We start from the raw sequence: 19,138 nt of genomic DNA, 5'->3' as shown, positions 1-19,138 counted from the left end.
TGCACACTGATTAAAAAAAAAATAATGATTAGATGATTTGTCTTTCAAATTGTTCTCAATTTACCTTAAATATAAAACAAAATGAATCAGAAAAAATTGTTGGTCCCAAGCCAATTGGAAGCTGATTTAATGGATAATTATATTATGAAGGAGGAAACTACATGGACAGTCATATGGGGTACTCTGTGTCTCTTTTTACAATTGAGTTGCAAATTATGTAAAACGCATGTTTATAATTGATTGTTTGGTATCAACAGAAGATTATTATGAAGAAAAACAGATCTTTATCACAAAATATTTCAATCTTTGAAGTAGCGATCTTGACGGTAGTTCTTATGACATCACCGCTTTAGTATATGGCGGGTCACTTTCTTGGTTTTCATATCAGAGGTTAAATACATAAAAAAAATCTGACGAAAATAATATTTTAATATTGATGCGATATAACTCAAACTGAAAAAGGTTGATAATGCATGAAAAAGGTCTACATTTGATAGGTTTTGTGAAATAATCTTTACAGTTTTTAAAGCATATAAAATTGCCGATTTATTATCATACAGTTTGTCTATTTCTTCGAATATTCAAGCCACAACATAAATGAAAAATATTAATCAGCGTTTTCACTAGACACATCTCCTCCATTTATGTCAGCAAAAGCAATAATTATATATTATCATATGATATTTTCTCTTCAAACTTTTAGCGTATACATGTTCTTCCTATAGACAGTAAGTTAAACAAAGGCGCTACATATTCAACATTTTTGCAATAATCTTTTTTATTTAAAAAATAATGAAATTGTTCATGACTAAATTGATGTTTGAAATCAATTTCATGAATATGGATGGTGATTATTATGTAAATGTGCAAGTTATATTGTAAGATAAAATAAATGTTAATATAAATTGCGAGTAAATATGTTTTACTTATCTTATTGTCAATTACCCTCGCAGGAATTGTGATATAGACTATAGCAATTAAGCAATTATCTCACCTGGTCAAATTCCCGTTTCGCACACATTTTTTCGATACCTAATTTTCAAATGTGTGCAAAACGGGAACAAACCTGTTTTCCTGTGTCGAGCAAGCGAGAATAAAAGGAAAACGGCAGCATTCAGCGAGAAATTCACAATACTGTACATTATCACGCATGCAAGCAGTGTAGCCAGTATACATGTACAATAAAGATGGACACGAGGTTGCGAGTTAATCAAAGAAACCGTTTTTAGTGAAGCCCTTCTCCACACGCTAGTTATAGCGAGGAGGTAATTGCATGGTTATATAAACAGATTTTGAAAATGACTACTACTTAAGGATACCTGCCCGTAGAGTTCATAAGGAAAACGTAGAAACCAGACTAGCTTTTGCAATTTTTTAATTAACTTTTTTTTATTGTTGATTAATTTTTGGGAAATCTATTTTCTTTTTTTTGCGAATGCAGAGCACGCGCAAATTTGCTAAAAATTTATCTACGGTAACAATTTCAGATTTACGGTATATTTCATCTGAAAAAAAAATGATAAGAATTAAATAATTAAATAAGAAAACTGTGTAGTATTTTGAAATATAAAATCCGGCTTTATTTTTATTTCAAAAAAATATTTGAATAAAATGGAAAAGATCATAAACTCAATGCTATTTTAATTTAAACATATTTTATTGAGTAATCAAATGGATTAGGCAACAGGCAAAGCCTATATAAACCCTCTCCAAAATACAAAGTCAAGAAGTGGTGTTATAAAATATTCATAGAATATAGTATATAGAATGTAGTATAATTTACCAGTTTACAGAGTGATATATTATTGATATATTTGTATAAAAGACAAAGGATAATTGGATAATAAATAATAAGCTTGAATTGTGTCATATGATGATAAATTAACTTGTTGTTTAACATATACATGAACACATTTATTCCTACATTTATAAACCCATCACCCCATTCATACCATTTCATACAATTTAAGTTGTATGAAAATTCAGAACTACCATAAAGAATATAGTTAAAATGAAAAGGTACACTAATGTCATTAAATTGATTAAAAAGATTAACTCTTTGTTGATTGTATTTTGGACACTCATTGACAAGAAAAAAAGTATATTACCTTCAGATTCAGACCCACAGTTTGTACATCGACTATCAGCAATTAAAAAATCCTTAAATAAATGAGCATTTAAATTGCTAGCTTTATTCCGTAATTGACATAAAAATAATATTTTCTTTCCTATTGCCAAAGCTGTAGTGTTTGCAAGTTTTTGGGTATATTTTGGTTTTAAGTATTTATTTTTGAAGTAGTCCGACATAGTGGCAGAGAGTAAAAATTGCCATTAGACCCAAGATTATATGCATGTTCAGTTGGAAAGCATGGTTGAATTAAGTCTAACAAGTACTGCGGTGCTAAACCATGAATTATTTTGTAGAAAAGAATAAGCTTATGTTTATCCCTTCGAGATTGAAAGGTTTCCCAGCCAAGTTCGCTATATAAAATACTTCTAGATGAGTTAACTCTCAACCCTGTTATTATTCTGGCTGCTTCAATTTGTACTTTTTCAAGCAATTCAGAGTTTTCTTTGGTACAGTTGCCCCACATAACATCATCATATTCCAGTATAGGTCTGATAAAAGCCATGTATATTTTAACCAGTGTTTCTCTATCAATTGTATGCTTGAGCAATCTTAATATATTCAACCTTTTGCATGCTTTTTCATAAATACCGTTAATATGATTGGACCAACCACCATCAGACTGTAGATGCAAGCCTAAGTGTACGTGACTTGTTTTATTGTTTATGATTTCACCATTATATCCAAACAGAATTGCAGGATAGTTTTTTAGTTTCAGTTATTTTTTCTCGTAAAGTAAACATTTACAGGTTTATTTGCATTAAAATCTACAGCCCATGTGTTGGACCAATTCTTTATTATGTCAAGGTCATTAGTAATTGATAAAGTTTGTTGTATGACATCATCATCAATAATAGCAAATAGAGAAGTATCATCTGCAAATTATCTAATATTGTTTGAAATGCCATTAGTAATGTCATTAATGTAGAGCAGGAATAGGAAAGGACCAAGTACTGAACCCTGAGGAACCCCAGCATCTAACATCTGAAATGTAGATATAAATCCTTCTAATGTTACTCTCTGTTGTCTAAGAGTCAAATAATCTTCTATCCAGCCTAATATGTTACCCCCAAAACCTAGCCCCTTAAGTTTCTGAATAAGACCAAGATGCCAAACTCTATCGAATGCTCTAAGAAATATCACAGAAGATAAAACAAATATCTTTTCCTCTATCTAAACTTGATATAATTTCATCATTAATTTCTACTAGTTGGTTTACAGTTGAATCCCCAGGCTGGAACCCTGACTGAAATTGTGTTAGTAGCTCATTGTCTTTAATGTAATGAAACACATATTTGAACAATACTTTTTCCATAATCTTACACAATGAGCTTGTTAAAGAAATAGGTCTTTAATTATTAAGACTATCAGCACTACCCTTGTTCTTAAACACAGGTGTAACATTAACTTGTTTCCAAATATATGCTAGACTTTTTTTAGTAAGAGATAGATTGAAAAGTTTGGTTAGAGGTTTATATATAGAAGAAGAAGTTGCCTTGAGAATTCTTGGAGAAATACCATCTGGTCCTGGAGGTTTAGTTACATTAAGTAATTTTAATTGGTCAATAACATCTTGCTCAGTTATTATTATATCATTAAATTCAAAATCAGAGGGTCCAGGCCAATGCTCAGGTAGCTCTAGGACATCATTAAGACTTGAAATGCTTGAGAAAAAAGAGTTAAATTCATTGGCCTTGTCAATGGGATGAACAAGTATTCTACCATCCTGACATACAGTTGAAGGAGGAGAAGGATTTTGGTTTCTTTAGCCGAGTCGCAGATTTAGCAATGCACCACCATTTACCAGGCGGAATAGATTTGTCAACAAGTTGGTTAGCAAGTTGAATTTTGTAATTTCTTTTGGGCATTGCGGAGGAAGCTTATTATTTCATTACGAATGGATCTAAACTGTTGCCAATGTTGTGGGTTATTGGTGCGTACAGCTTTTTTATGTATTCTTTTTCTTTGTCGCATTCGTTTGCGGATGGCAGTAGTTATATAAGGCTTATCAGAAGGTCGAATAGTAACAGTTTTGGTTGGAACATGCTTTTCAATAAGTTTTGAGTATTTTTCAGTAAAATTATTGTATATATCATTAATGTTTTCTGTATTGAATACTTCTTCATCCCAATCGACAAGTGTCAAATCAGCATTTAAGCCCTGGTAGTTAGCAAGGTTATAATTTTTTATCACACGTTTATAAGCTTTTTGTTTTGGTGTCTTAAATGATAAATGAATAGTAACAGGGGAATGTGAACTACATATGGGTTCATCTACAATAACATTTTCAATACAATGCACATCATTAGTAAGGGCAAGATCTATACAAGAGTATGAACCAGTTTTTACTATAAAGTTAGTTGGTTTGTCAACAACATTGTAGATATTTAAACACTGCAAGAGTGTTTTAAAAGTATAATTACCTGATGCAAGCATGTTAACATTAAAATCATCAACCAAAAATAGGTTATATTCAGTATCTAGTGCTTGCTCAATGGTTGCTGATTTTTTTTCCGATAAACAGCACAAGATTGAGGAGTTCTATATATGACTCCTACTAAAAATTTATCACTGGAGGTATGAATTTCACACCAAAAAATTTCAATATCAGAACGGCATAGGTCATTTCTAATAACATACTTGAAATGTTTAGAGATATATAAAACCACCCCACCACCAAATATATTTCTGTCCTTTCGAAGTGGGGGGTGGTAACCATTCAAAAGCAAAGATTCATCACAAATACTATCATCTAAGTGTATCTCTGTTATTGCAATTATGTCATTACCAGATAGCTCATTGCTAATTGTATCAATCAAGTATATTATGATATATAAAGATACGGTAGAGTCACAATGCAATGGCGGTGAACACTTCTCAATGGTAGAATAATGAGGTAGCAGGGCGTCGTACGTTTTTTAACAATATCATCATTGTATTTCAAAATCCTAACATGTGAACCAGACACATAGCTACAGTATACATACTTGTACAGCGTAGTCCAATTTTTTCAAACATAACTTTCATAAGTCCATGAGAATTTTGAGAAATAGCACACGAGCCTTAGAAAGTGTCTACATGCCACCACCTTGACCTTGACGTTGCTATTTTGGTCTCTTTTAAAATATATTCAGACCTATCGACATGATGGTACTTACATTCCTTTTATCATTAAAGCTGACATGGAACAAAATTGACTTTTTGATGGTATTCGTCGCAAACAAACACAAGACTAAAGTTTAATCTATTGAAGCAATACTCTGTTTTGAAAAATATACAATAAGTACACATCAATAGCATTTTATTTTCTTTAATAATGTTTCATTTGCATTGTAGATCCCATAATGTATATTGTTTTCTTAAAAACTGAATTGTTTTATCATAAAATGCATTAAATGTATCAAAAAGCAGTGATGTAAAACATTAATATTCTAGCAGTAGGTTTTGTAATGGTTTAAAGTTAAATCGCAGAAACTAACAAATACACTAAAACGTTTTATATCGTGATATACAATAAGGTGCTTATTTTGAAAAGTGTATACAAGAAAATATTAGCTCTCGTTTTATTATCGCCCCTTTCGCTCTCGTAGCCAGCGGGCGAGTTTAAAACTGGGCGAATGTCAGTCTCATATTATCTTTCTTTAAACACAACTAAGTTTGGGATATTTCAAGACGGGGCGCGACACTGTTTACAAGTGTAGAAGGGCGAAAACCACATGTGGCGAAAATAACTAGTATGTATACAGTTTATGTTCCCTTGTCAAATGCATAGTGTATACTTAGTTTTATATGAATCAAAGTGCGTATTTATTCTGTTTTGAAATTTTTAGTTTTTTATTCACAAAAATATTAACAAGATGGCTTTATATATCTAAGCACAAGCAGTTTGATATTCTTTTTTTTAATACTTGATTTATTTCAGCATTCAATGCTTTTATTTAAATTTTGTGAAGAAAAAATCTTTTTTGTAAGGATTAGATATATACTAATGATTGTTTTTCAAAAGTACATATCAAATTGGTTATGTAAGATTGAAAGTTTCATTTAGCAAAAATAAATATTCTCAAAACACGTGAATACGTTTGTATTCGTTAACCAAAAAGGACGGAAATGAACATTTTAAACATATTTTGTAAATACATGTAGCTCTCAACTCAGGGTTGCACAAATTCAATCCTATAATGCTATGTGTCCTGTTTAGCATTAGGAAACAGAAACTAATAAAAACAGAGGAACATTTAAACGTGTTGTTCAAAAATTATTTTAACAGCACAAATATTTCTCTTTCCCTTAAAGGGACAGAGTTTGGTGAAAAATGTTAAAGAAACCCAAACAAATTAAACAAAGTGATATTGAAAATATATTAAATATTTTGTTTGCGACGGTACATAAGTTAGAGGCCGAGTTACCTTACGCAGGCATAAACTTGGAGATTACAAAACTTAAAAAATACTTGTGTCTGTGGACCTACGACAATAATAATAAAATATCATTCTATAAATCTCAATTTTGCTTTTTACTATGACTAGCTTATACGCAGGTTAAACTAGTTTTCGAGTTAAAATATGAAGATAGTACATGTACAAAGGACAAGATATGGTTTGAGCCTAAAATGGCCCCTTTAAATGGATAACGTCAATTTACTGTAAATCTTTGTTTTATTTCCACAAATATACATTTGAAGTTTTTTTCATAATTTTCATTTTGATTTTTGTGCCCACAATTTAAAAATATGACATCATAAAGTTAACCTGTTCCCGCCATTTTCTCATTTTTAGCATAAAACGGTTTGTTTTGAAGCAGTTTTTCCTTAAGGAAACATTGAGCGACTGCTTGAACAAACAAAATATTTTCATTAAAGACGTATCTCTCCATTACTTATAAAAGACAAAAAGTTCGTTCTTGTTCAAAGTGTCGCTCAAAAAAAAGATAAGAAAAATGTCCATTTTTGACTGATTTTGATAGAATTATAAAAATAACGTCACTTATGATATCATATACTGTCAGTGACTGCATATAAATAAAATAAATAGGTTAAAAACATATTTTATATCAACTCTTTTATAAAATAACCATGAAATTAATGTACCTGAATCGTTTAAAAAATAGCGAATTATTGGGGCCAAATTTGACTAATATCATATATACTTATCATGCAAAAAAATTTTTTTAAAAAATGCCCACATCTCATTCCTTTATAATTTAAACTTCAAGGTGACGAATGCGATGTTTCTTCCGTTTGCTCTGGGTAACTAGACGTACGAAAATGTATGTCGCATTATATTACATGTTTTTTTTCCTTTCTAGATTGTACGAATATGTACTAGCATTTCGTAAATGCAATTTAGCAAATTATATCAATGAGCAACGAACCGATTTTATAGTTTGTTTTCTACTAAATTCATTGTTACCTAATGTAAAATGTACTTCATGCTATTACATTTAATGAATACATGTAGAAAATATGAAAAAAGCAGATGAAAATATAAAACAGAAACCAGAAACATTATGGCATACATTTAGAGTTAAAAAGCAATTGGTATGATATCATAAAAATTTGGTGAAGTAAGTCAATAAAAAGATGGTAAATGTAGAAGATAAAAAGTGCTTATTGTCATGCAACTAACTAATTACCAACAAAACTCACACCCAAGACGGTCAGTCACAACTCGTCCTAACTTTTTTTTCGATCAAAGGCATTTCATATTTGTAACATTTTTTCTATTTATTTTATAAAAAAAGTAATTTCATTTGGTTTGAAGATATCTTATTTACAAATACATTTTCAGGCAAAAATTGTTTCATTTATGACTCTTGACTTTTGCGACAGTGTTAATACGTTTCCTATTTTTCCTTCTTGACTTGGTTTGTAAAAACGTTATGTTTGATTTTAAAATGATAATAAACAGGCTCTAAATAACGTCTAATATACATCACTCTGAATTTTTTAGGAGATTTTTTTTTCAAACTAGAATCCAATAAATTGTTAACTTCTAAATAAATGTGTTTCAAGTCATATGTGAAAAAAGAACATTTGAAACTTATAGGTGATTACTGTTAGAGATCAATCAATGTCAATAAAACAGACGAACAATTTGGACATTAGGTTTACAACTTCAGAACTAAATATTATAATCAAAACTAAAAGAAGTTTATATATTAACAATGTAACATTGATATTGGAATCTCCATGAACTAAGAACTGATTCATCTTCTATTTTTCTTCAAATTTGTCTTGTTTTGCATTATTATGTAAGCATGTTTAATTCCGTGTTGTTTTAAAGCTAAATTGTGTGTTAAAATTACTTTTTCTTCATGCCTTTGTTTCTATTTCAGTGATATTCAATTATCAAGCAAATATTATTGTTTAAAACAAAACCTCAACTCAGTTTCAGTAGGTATCAGATTATGAGCACGAAAAGTCATCATCACATTTATTTAAAAGGTTTTTATATCTGCAGAGTATTTCTGTCTCAAAAACTTTATATATATCTTTCAGTATACCAATAAAAAACAATTATTTTTCATTTATCTTTAATATAAGGTGGCTGTTTTCTCTTGTTCCTTCTTTTTTAACTTAATAGATGATTGAAAGATGATCATTGTTATATCCTTTCTTCAATCCTGTGTTACAATCTTGTATGTATCATTGTGCGTGAATTATACATGTGCACGGTTATTTTCTCAAATAAGTAAAGGGTATTCGCACAAAATAGAAACAATCTTTTATTATGAAGTTGTTATGGTAATTACATCTTTACAAAAGACAGCACGTGAATTAGAGTCAATTTAATGCAAAGGAATAAGTAAATATCAAACAAATTTCATAATATTTAAAAGTTATTCAATATTTTTAAATCGAAGTACTGCTTTCTTCCTGTAAACGGATTGATGCTGTAACTGATGCGTCAAAAAAATTAATTATACCAATCTGTATATTTTGTTTGTAAAATTCAAACAAATTATAAAAATTCTATTAAAAATATATTATAAAAATTACATTATTTTGTAAAGTATATTGTATTTGAGATTAGAAAAAAATCAAGTCTTGCTTGTTTTACTGGGGTTTTTCTTCTCCAGGTATACTTTTTTCAGATTTGGATTGTTTTCGAGGAAAATGTCTGTAAGGTTAAAAATTTCAATTAGTCTTCATGCTTCAAGTCTTGTTTTGGGATTATTTAAGCTTGTGTAATTCCTTGAATCTAACTCTTTATCAAAAATTAAATTAAGGTCACCTCCAAGAACAATATGTTGGTTCGTAAAAAGTTTCTCAATATCCTGTAATAAGTGTGTATCAAATGTAGGTGTATCTTAATTTGGGACATGTACGTTTACCAATAGAACGTGTAAACCATCATCAGAAACATCAAGAATATCAAAAGAATATGTGACTTATCATTATGACATACTAGTTAAATTTATCAGATTTAATAGGTAATATAAATATCTAACCATCCCCCAGCCCATCTCAAACACACACACTTTTCTCTCAAGAGTTTATCTCTTTCATCTCATTTTCACTGACTTTAACCTTCTTTTTCAAGAAGTGTACAGGTACATTTGTAAACGAGTTATATGTGTAATATATAGTATATGCGACTTAGGCCTACATTATATTCTTATACGTTAAAAGACAATCTGTTACACTACGAGATGTGTATACTTGTATCCTTTTTATCCTTCTCTGCTGTCTTTGTCAAAAACATTTTCATCAAAAAAAGATTCACAAAAAAAAACCCTAAACCAAATTAACTTGTCTTTCTATCAGACAGTAAAGTAATTTCCATGCTATCGACATATAATGAATGGTTTCCAAGACTATCCGTTATCAGCATTTGTTTTTCTCCTTCGTTTGTTTATTTTTTATTTTTACTTGAAACAGCTCTGGTGTTCATGTAATCTGAGTCATTACATTTAAAGACCGATAACGCTTATTTATTAACCATCAAGAAAATCTACATTCCCGACAAAAAAAGTTTTCTTATGTATAATACAACGGCTTTTTTCTAGATACATGTATTCGGACAATAAAAAAGGTTTTTTTTTTCTTTTTCTCCTTAGCTTTGTCTCGGGAAATCATTCTAGAACTCACGTATCGTTTATTATAATCTTTGAAATTAACATGGGCGTTATCTTTTCATATTTTACATGTAATTTTCTTTCTTCTTGAAAAAAGTTTACTTATAATTAAAATATATATCAATAATTTAAATATTCTTTTGAAAGGGCTTTAAAAGTAAAGTTTGTTAAACAATACGCTGTATTATAAAGAGGTAGTTGATATATGATGCCCCTTAATGTAAAGCTTGTTTAGCGAAGTTATAATCCTTAACTTTTTTTTCACATAAAAGTTTAAATGCGTTTTATGCTCATTTCTGGTCAACGCTACAGAGAGAACACGGTTTTGAAATGCTGACAGGACAACATTTATTAAAATACATGAAAAATATACATCGGAACTTTTGTTTTAATGGCTCTTTAAGCTATTTCGTTAATTTGAAAGAATATTACAAATAGTATGTTTGTCTAAACAGTTTTTCCTGTTTACTTTTTTTCTAACTGTGGTTTGTTGTTCAAAATTCACTCAAGGTTTCTGTCAAAAACAAATGAAATAACGAGTGTAAAAAACGTTTTTTATTTAAATTTCTGACATGTCTGTTCATCAAAAAATGAAACTCATTTGAAGTATACAAACAGAAATTAAAGAGAGGTAAAACAATTAAACTTTATTTCACACCGATGACTTTTTTCTAGTTTAAATAATCTTCGTCCATGGAAAGAGAACTTTCTTGAGAATATGGTAAATCTGAAACAGAAAACAATGACAATTTATTTCTATTGAAGGGCAATAAGATAGTAAAATTTGTTTTTATGCATATTTTTAAATTAAATGATTAAAACTCATGATTGATTAGTAGTTTGTTAAAAAGTTCTAAAATGTTATTAATATGAATAGCTTTAAATTGATATGTGTCGCAAAAAAATGTCATGTTTACAAATAAAAAAGGCCATTTAACTGAAATTTAATTAAAACTTCATGATAACGGTATTTAGTTGATTATCATTAAACACTGAACATTTTTAAAATAAAGTTTAAAGATGATTTTCACCCACTAGCAATTTCAGCAAAATTACTTGCGTACGCTCAACAATATTTAGAATGTTATCTTGTCATCGGGGATTTATTAAAGCAAGACATATATCGCATACTGTATATCCGGACATTTTCGCTATGATCTAATTTTTGTTTTGTAAGCAATGTTTTTTAAATAGCAGATTATTGAATACGCAGAAATTATGATCTGTATTATTTTCTATAAGAAACTTTTTTCCCGCAAAAATGACTGCCGCAAATTAAGAATATTACTCATTTTCCCTATTTACGCAAATTTAATGACACGCGAGAAAAAATCGGATACACGGTACATAAATAAAAGACTAAATTGAGTAGCGTCTACATTCTTAATTTTTGAAACAAATGTTATCGTTAACATAGTATATAAAGTAACCCACCCTTGCCATGAACATAGGCAATCATTTTTGCAACATTTTTCTTTTTCTGTTCAGGCTGTTTTGTATAAATACACATTGAATAGAACAATCCATACATTTCTGGAAATTCCTTGCAAAGATTCTCAATGTCGTCCATATGTTCAGTCAATGGAGCAATGCAAAAATTAATTCGTGCAATACTATACAAATGCACGTAAAACGGAATGAGTTTCTTTTCTAACATTTGTTTCTGAGCATCTACTTCTGATTTCAAACTTGCATCTTTAACGTTTTCCACAAAAAACGATTCTTGCTTCAATGTTTCTTTAATGCATTTTATTGCGGTTGTGATGGCTAATTCAGCAAGAACCACATTACGCCTCCAGTATTCTCGTTTGCTATAATCATAGAGAAAGTTAGCAATCTCAGTTAAACCGTAGGTGTGATCAAACAGAACTTCTACCCAGGCTATCCTATTGTCGATTGCCCATGGCAGGTACATTTGTAGAGAGTTGTCTTTCTCTTTTAGCTTAACAAAGTTCATGAGATTTGATCCCATCTTGATGTCAAACAACCTTGCCAGTAGTACCCGAGATGCCTTTTGCTTCATTTTAGTTGATGCCGACCAAAAGAACTCAGAAAAAGTTATAGATATATGCCTTTGTCCTGTATCTGGCATCAAAAGACTCTGTTCAAATTGCGCCGTGAGTATGTCAAGCGAAACATCATAAAAACCAATCTTTGCCATTGTCTTTGCTGTTGCAATCGTTAAAGGCAAAAAACAATTGTTGAACGCATTATGCAGACTTTCCTCACATATAAAATCTTTTACAGTTGACAAAACCTGCTGAATAAGATTTGTTCCATGTGTAAACCCATAAGTTTCGACAACAATTTGAATAACATTTGCAGGAAAAAGACGAATGTATTCAATCAAAGTACAAATTGTATTGATGTCATCCTCTCTGTGACATTCAATGAGATTGTTTTTTGGAAGAAAATAATTTGGAAGAAATCTTGATTTCAAGCATGTTAGCAAAGAGTCTAAGACATACAACATACATCCACTTAAATTGGTTTCCCAAGCATCGGATGGTATATCTTCACATGCCATTAGAAACACAGATTTTAAATGTTTTGTTTTAAATGGCAGGTGATGTACAACATTCTCAATCAATAATTTCAATATATAAAAGCCATGAATCTGTGAAAGCGTTAGATTTTCAAAAATAACATGCTCTGCCATTGAAAAATCGAACTTCCATTCCAATTCCGGGGATGTACTCTTTGGATGTGATCTGGGAATTAAGGTACAACCAGTTTGAATCATCAAACTGATAAGATATTGCGACGGAAAATCATTCTTTTTTCTATTCCAGCGGCGATCATATGGAAAAGATAAACAAAGAACTCCCAAACAATCAATCTCACACGAATACTCCTCTGATAAAAAGATTTTGGATTGTAACCCACTCGGAATAGTGAATGCTTTTTGATAAATGTTAGAGCCAAAATCTCCATTGCTGTTTCCTGAATCAGACGAGGAAAGTTTCAGTCTGCAATATCCAGGATGGGTTTCAGACGAATCAACAAGCAACATTGTTGAAAAAAGTCCCTGTGGTGCATGTCCTCTTGAGTGTGGAAAATTTGCAGCTGTTCCCCTTTTGATGACAACAATACGAACACTATCAAATTTATTACGCCTTTCTATTTTCGCGGTTCGGGTTATGTCCCGAAGTGATGCAGTGCAAACATCTGCTTGTAAGTCTAGAAAATGATACATCACGTCTCCAACGCGTAGCAGTGGTCCAAGAATTTCGATTTTCTTTTGAAATAGTTTTGATGGTAACAGTTCTTTCATGATAAATGTTAAATGCTGCAAAGGTATTCCAGACACAGGATCAATATAAGATTGGTCTTCAATTAATTTTCTTTTTGAATCTGCAAAAGAATCCGATTAAAGATAGTAACAAATGTACAACCAAAACAAAAAATTTATTCAGTGAAGATAGAACAAAATTGCCTGTGATTAAGGATAAATAAAATGGTATTGCCTTCTGTTGCTTCTTGAATTAAGTCTTTCCCGGTGTATGTTTTGAAGATTTGTTTGCGATTAGCCTGTTGTTTCCTGCATTCTCCTTTCTGAAGGGAAATATCCTGCAATACAAATTGAATGCACTCCGACAAGTGAGTGACGGGGAAATGTCCTTGAACCATTGACACAAACTTGCTATCCACAAGGCCTGTTCTCTCCTCCAAGGGTTTGTCCCTATTGGTTACCATCATCCTTAAAACCTGAGCCTCTATGGTAAAAATTAATTTTTGAAACAACTTAGTTACTTAGCAAATGTTGAAAAGATTTCTTTTTTAAAAATCAACAAATAGATGACTCAAAAATGCGCTACCAAAATGAACAAAATATCTAACAGGAGGCCAATGGATCACTTCGCTCACATGAGCAACAATAGGCATGGTAAAATCAGCTTGATAGAATCATAATAAAAAATATCTGGAAAAATGTAGTATGATACATGTAGATCCTGTATAAATAAAAATCCATTTTTCCATTGGATATTATTATGGTTTTAATCAAGTCTCCATTCTAATTTCATAGTCATATCACATGTTGAGCATTGCAGTTTTCAAAAGGATCTTTTACAATTATTTATATATAGTAAATAAACCTTCATCAAACTCTGAACCCCTTGTGAGGTCCATCGTCCATTGGTCAAAGTCTAAACAATTTTAAAGAATAGAGAATTTATCAAATGCTTGCATATAAGTAAAACCATATAAAATATCATTTCAGTTTATATGAATTCCTTTGTAAAATTGAATCCCAAAAGTGGCCTCACCATACTTCTCAAGATTTTGATTTTAACGAATTTGAATCTAAACTACCTAATGCTGCTTTCACTAAATGTACAGCTTTTTCTAGGCAAATGATTTCTAAAAAGAATATCTTTAAATATTTCTCTATTTGTTCTTATGTCCCCCCTCCTTATCCCCTTCCCTCCCCTTGGGACCCCTTCTACTCCCCGGGGATCATGATTTGAAGAAACTTGAATCTACTCAGTCTCTACATGAGGATGCTATCACACAAGTTTCAGAACTTCTGGCTAATCTGTTTTTGAGAAGAAAAGTTTAAAAAAAATTTCTATATATTTCTTTGTAAGGATTCAACTTTCCCCCGTTGCGGCCTCACCTTACCCTGGCCGATCATAATATGAACAAACTTTAATCCACTCTACATGAAGATACTTCCATATTAGTTTCAGCTCTCCTGACTGATTGATTTCTCAGAATAAGATTTTTAAAGATTTATTCCATATATTCCTGTGTAAAAATTCAACACCCTTTTGTGGTCCCACCCTACCCCCGGGGGTCATGATTTTCACAACCTTAAATAATCACTAGCTGAAAAAACTTCCATACAAGTTTTAGTTTTCCTGGTAAATGGTTATTGAGAAAAAGGTTCTTTTTTTAATTTCTCAAAATTTTTCAATAATTTCTTATTATCTTCCCTTGAAAAAAAGAGCATAGTCCTCAACTTTCTCAACTTTGAATTCTCTTTGCTTAATGGTGCTTTGTCTTAAGTTTGTTTTTAATTGGACTGGTCGTTCTGGAAACGATGTCGAAAATGCGAAAAGTTAACGGACAGACAGATGGACAGACAAGCAGACAGACGGACGACAGACAAATGGTGATTAGCTTTCAGCTCAGGTGAAATAATGAAAATAAAACAAAGTAATGCCATATTAAACATTCTAGAATAACATAATATGAAAAAAATTGCCCTGAAAAAATATATTTTACTTCAATATGAAAAAAAGAAAAAAACTTGTGCACACATTTTTTTTTTACAAGATCCCATTTTATGTTAAAAATTTGTAAACGTACATTAGTTTTTGCAATGTCATGATTTTCTTTTCAATTTTTAATAACAATATCTTATAAACAATAAATTAAAGATTTAGTAAGGAATATTAAGTTTTAACTCGTATTCAAAAAATAATTATTTACTGTAGGGTAATTCTGTTTTCCATTGCAAAGGACGAAGACTGAAATAATGGCTCTCTCCTACGTGACCAAGAGCAATGCGAAATCGTTTTGTAACCGTCAGGCATTGTTCACTAGTAATATCAATACGTCTTATGTCCGTGTGAACAGTATTATAGATGCTAATGTGCAGTAAAAATACATCAGCCAGAGCCTGGAGAATAATGTGATCACCCCACTCTCCTGGTTTTTTCATTCTATGGAGGTAAGATTCCCATGTTTCTCCGAATAAAAAGGAAGACGCGTGTACTCCGTACTTCGATGGATCGCTTTCTAGGTGTCTGAAATATTAAAAACTCAAACTAAAGAAGTTAAGATTTATACCGAATTAAAAATATACGCCTATTTTTTTTTAAAAGGAACTTATTCAACAAAAACAAAATCAAACATTAGTGTAACGTTTAAAGTTTATGTTTTAATGATTTTAGTACTTAAGTAACTTATAAAATGTACATATTTACGAGGCAGTTTTTTAAAAAATGTACCGAGAAAATTCTTTTATTTATAAAAAAACCCGCCTTTAAATAGCACATAATGTTTTTACCCCCCCCCCCCCCAAAAAAAAAAAAAAAAAAAAAAAAAACTTTTTTGGTACTGAATATGATGTACTCTGACTGGTCTTAACTGCCCTTCCTATTCATACTGATATGTTATTTTTTCTTAGCTGATACATTTTATAATGGCTTTTTCAACTAAGAAAAATATACTGATATCAGTGAGATGTACAACTGCAGAACATATATGTGTCAAGGGTTTCAATGCAAAAATGAAAGAATAGACAAAAAATATTTCAAAAATGCGTTAACTTAATTAAATAGAGAAATTAATGTTTAGATAATTCAAGAGAAAACTAACACTGTTCTACTATTTTAATATATGCTAAAACATAAAAATATATTAAGATACAAGTCTTTTCTCAAACTAAGAGTTATTTGTACAAAAACCACAGTATTCGGAACAGAGTTATCGTTCCTGGTTATCAACAATACGTATCTAAATAAAGATTTGATTGCTTAAAATAAATATTTCAGTTATGTATACAAACTTGATATATCGTATCAAATTCAAGCGACATCCTGCTTATATAATTATAGTTTGTTTCATAAGTAATGTCTCACTAGATGAGGCACAAATACAAATTTTTTCTCAAACGAATTTCCAGAAATGGGTGTTCAACTCTCTCTCTCTCTCCCTTTCCCTCTCTCTTGTTTGCGTTAGGTTTGTTTGTTTTTTTTTATTTACTCCATGAGAATTTCACCTTTCATTAGCATTATGATATTCGATTTCAAAGAAATCAACTATAACCACGATGCACTTAATTTCCTTAACGGTTTTGACTGCAAATGCGGAAGGATTAAAAAAACACCACGTACGTAGCGCATTGATGATAAAAGTTTTCCGGTCAATTTTTCCTTGGATACGTCGATTAGTAGAGAAATTATTTAAGTAATTTCTTATTATTTAATAAAATATTTTTAAATCATAAATATGAAGTGTCATTGATTAAGAATATAAATAATGTTGATGAAGCAGCGCATATGAATACAAAACAATAACAGCAAAAATATTCAAAATGGATGCGCCTTCAGCTGATGCAGAGCTATTAGCTGAATTTTATATATTAAACTCAACTAGTAGTTGAAATCTGAACCTGCTTTATTCAAATGAAAGGAGATCACATGCAATGGCAATGGCTTGTGATATTCACTATAAGCAGCAAGATTTGAAATAGACCGCTGGAATATGCATTACAATGCAAGGAGACGTGATCATGGACGAAACTAGTTGATATGTCGACATAGAATAGTATGTATGTGAGACTTTTTTAAAATGTTGTGGTAACTAGATAGTCAGTGAGGTACATAAATAATTTATCTGCGGCTTGGAACACGCTGAATGAGTTGATGCACTACTCATAGCTTTGCTTTACGATGCTTATTTTGATAGACGATCAATTACGTGTTGATAAAAAAAACTACTTGTTTACAAATTTAACCAGCATAGCAGTGTTACGATGAAAGTGTGTAAGCCTTTTTACTCATTATAATTATCCCTGGAATTGGAACAGCGAGCTTCGCCATAAATGTTGATGGTTGATCTAAAGCACACGAAATCGTTTAATTTCCTGTTAAGTGAATTAAATAATGTGTATTTTTTTTAAGGTTTAACTTAATTTCTTTTAGTTGTATTTTGTTTGCTGACAATTTAACAGACACAACTTTACCTTTTGTTGACAATGTTTATTTTGAAATTCCCATTCTATAAATTCATAGTGTTAGATCAGAACAGTTCAGAAATGAAGATCCGGCAAAAATTCTATTGATGCAGGTATCACAGAAATTTTTTGACCAATCAATAGGGCAAACATCTAATCAAACTAATAATCATTAAATGATTTAAATTTAACTACCAATAATATTTGCAGGAATGTCGTCTAAGTGTATAAATATGCTTAAGATCTAATATTGTAAGAAAAAAATTCTAATAATTAAACTTACCTTATAGCCGATTCACGCAAAGAAATCTCTGTATGTCCAGGACACCCGCTGACCATAAATTGGTCTGCTACAGCACGGAACAGACAGTTACCATCACCATACACGTCTTTTATCTCAAAGTTGTTTTCTTTGGCAAACTTTTGAACAGCTGGTGTGCACCATGGTGAGAGATCGTAGACATTCTCGTAACGACCTATACACATGTTCTTTTCATTAATATTCAGTAGTTAAACAACTTTTTTGAAAATATTTTGAGCGCACTTATTTTTTTGTTTTTTTTTGCACGCCTTGTTCCAATTGAGCTAAAAATATGTTTAACAAAATTAATTAAAAAATAGTAATTACAGACTGTCGACTTACAACTTTTATCCTCATGGACACTTCGTGGAAGATGATATGAAAGACAATATTCACAAACAGCTGGATTATCTTCAATTTTCTTGTTTTTGTTCCTTTCCCAGTATTCATCTTCACTATCAAAGAAGTCTGTTTCATCTAAATCATCATAGAACTCAATTTCTTTCGGGACAGTGTCAAAATCTTCCTTAATGTCTTTTGGTGAATTTTTGTCCCTTTCTATATCATTGCAAAATCCTTCACCTTTAAAATCACTTGTCTCATATTGTTTCTTGGGCGATAATTCCTCTGACTTGCCAGCTAAACAATTGACAAAGACAGATTGTTGTTCCTTTTCAAGTTTACGTTGAGTATTGTCTTCCACTCCCCAAAATATGTGAAGATCACATCTTTGTCTCTCTTTTTCAAACATCTGTTGGTTATTTACAAGCGACATGTTTTTCAATAATACTAAATGTGATGCAAAGCAGGCTTATATTTTACATGGATAGATAAATCATACACGATAAAATACATTTTAAACTCCGACTAACAGGAAAATTATCAATAATGAAATATTGAATGCAGGATTGTTGTTTCCTGTCACTTGGAATTTTAATTATGT

General features: G+C 30.8%; 1 protein-coding gene across 1 annotated transcript; it reads right to left on the bottom strand.

The window, feature by feature from the left end:
- Positions 1–10,729: 10,729 nt before the first annotated feature.
- On the bottom strand, positions 10,730–19,098 carry LOC128161365 (uncharacterized). The gene is made up of 6 exons (XM_052824647.1): positions 18,538–19,098; positions 18,178–18,370; positions 15,644–15,960; positions 13,675–13,923; positions 11,642–13,561; positions 10,730–10,934 (listed from the first exon to the last, which is right to left on the bottom strand). Exons 1-6 carry the CDS (start codon positions 18,968–18,970, stop codon positions 10,879–10,881), a joined length of 3,168 nt encoding a protein of 1,055 aa, XP_052680607.1. The 5' UTR covers positions 18,971–19,098; the 3' UTR covers positions 10,730–10,878.
- Positions 19,099–19,138: the final 40 nt, after the last annotated feature.

The sequence above is a fragment of the Crassostrea angulata genome, chromosome 8, assembly GCF_025612915.1.
Source record: "Crassostrea angulata isolate pt1a10 chromosome 8, ASM2561291v2, whole genome shotgun sequence".
Lineage (NCBI taxonomy): Eukaryota > Metazoa > Mollusca > Bivalvia > Ostreida > Ostreidae > Magallana > Magallana angulata.
This window is presented reverse-complemented; position numbering and strand designations above follow the sequence as displayed.

What these genes read in the sequence shown, in the direction of transcription:
- LOC128161365 (XM_052824647.1), bottom strand. Translation starts at nt 18,970, where the DNA reads ATGTCGCTTGTAAATAACCAACAGATGTTTGAAAAAGAGAGACAAAGA. An exon ending in TGTCCATGAGGATAAAAGTT is followed by an intron (nt 18,371 to 18,537) that starts GTAAGTCGACAG and finishes ACATGTGTATAG; the next exon opens with GTCGTTACGAGAATGTCTAC. An exon ending in TGCCTATGTTCATGGCAAGG is followed by an intron (nt 10,935 to 11,641) that starts GTGGGTTACTTT and finishes TTTCTGTTTCAG; the next exon opens with ATTTACCATATTCTCAAGAA.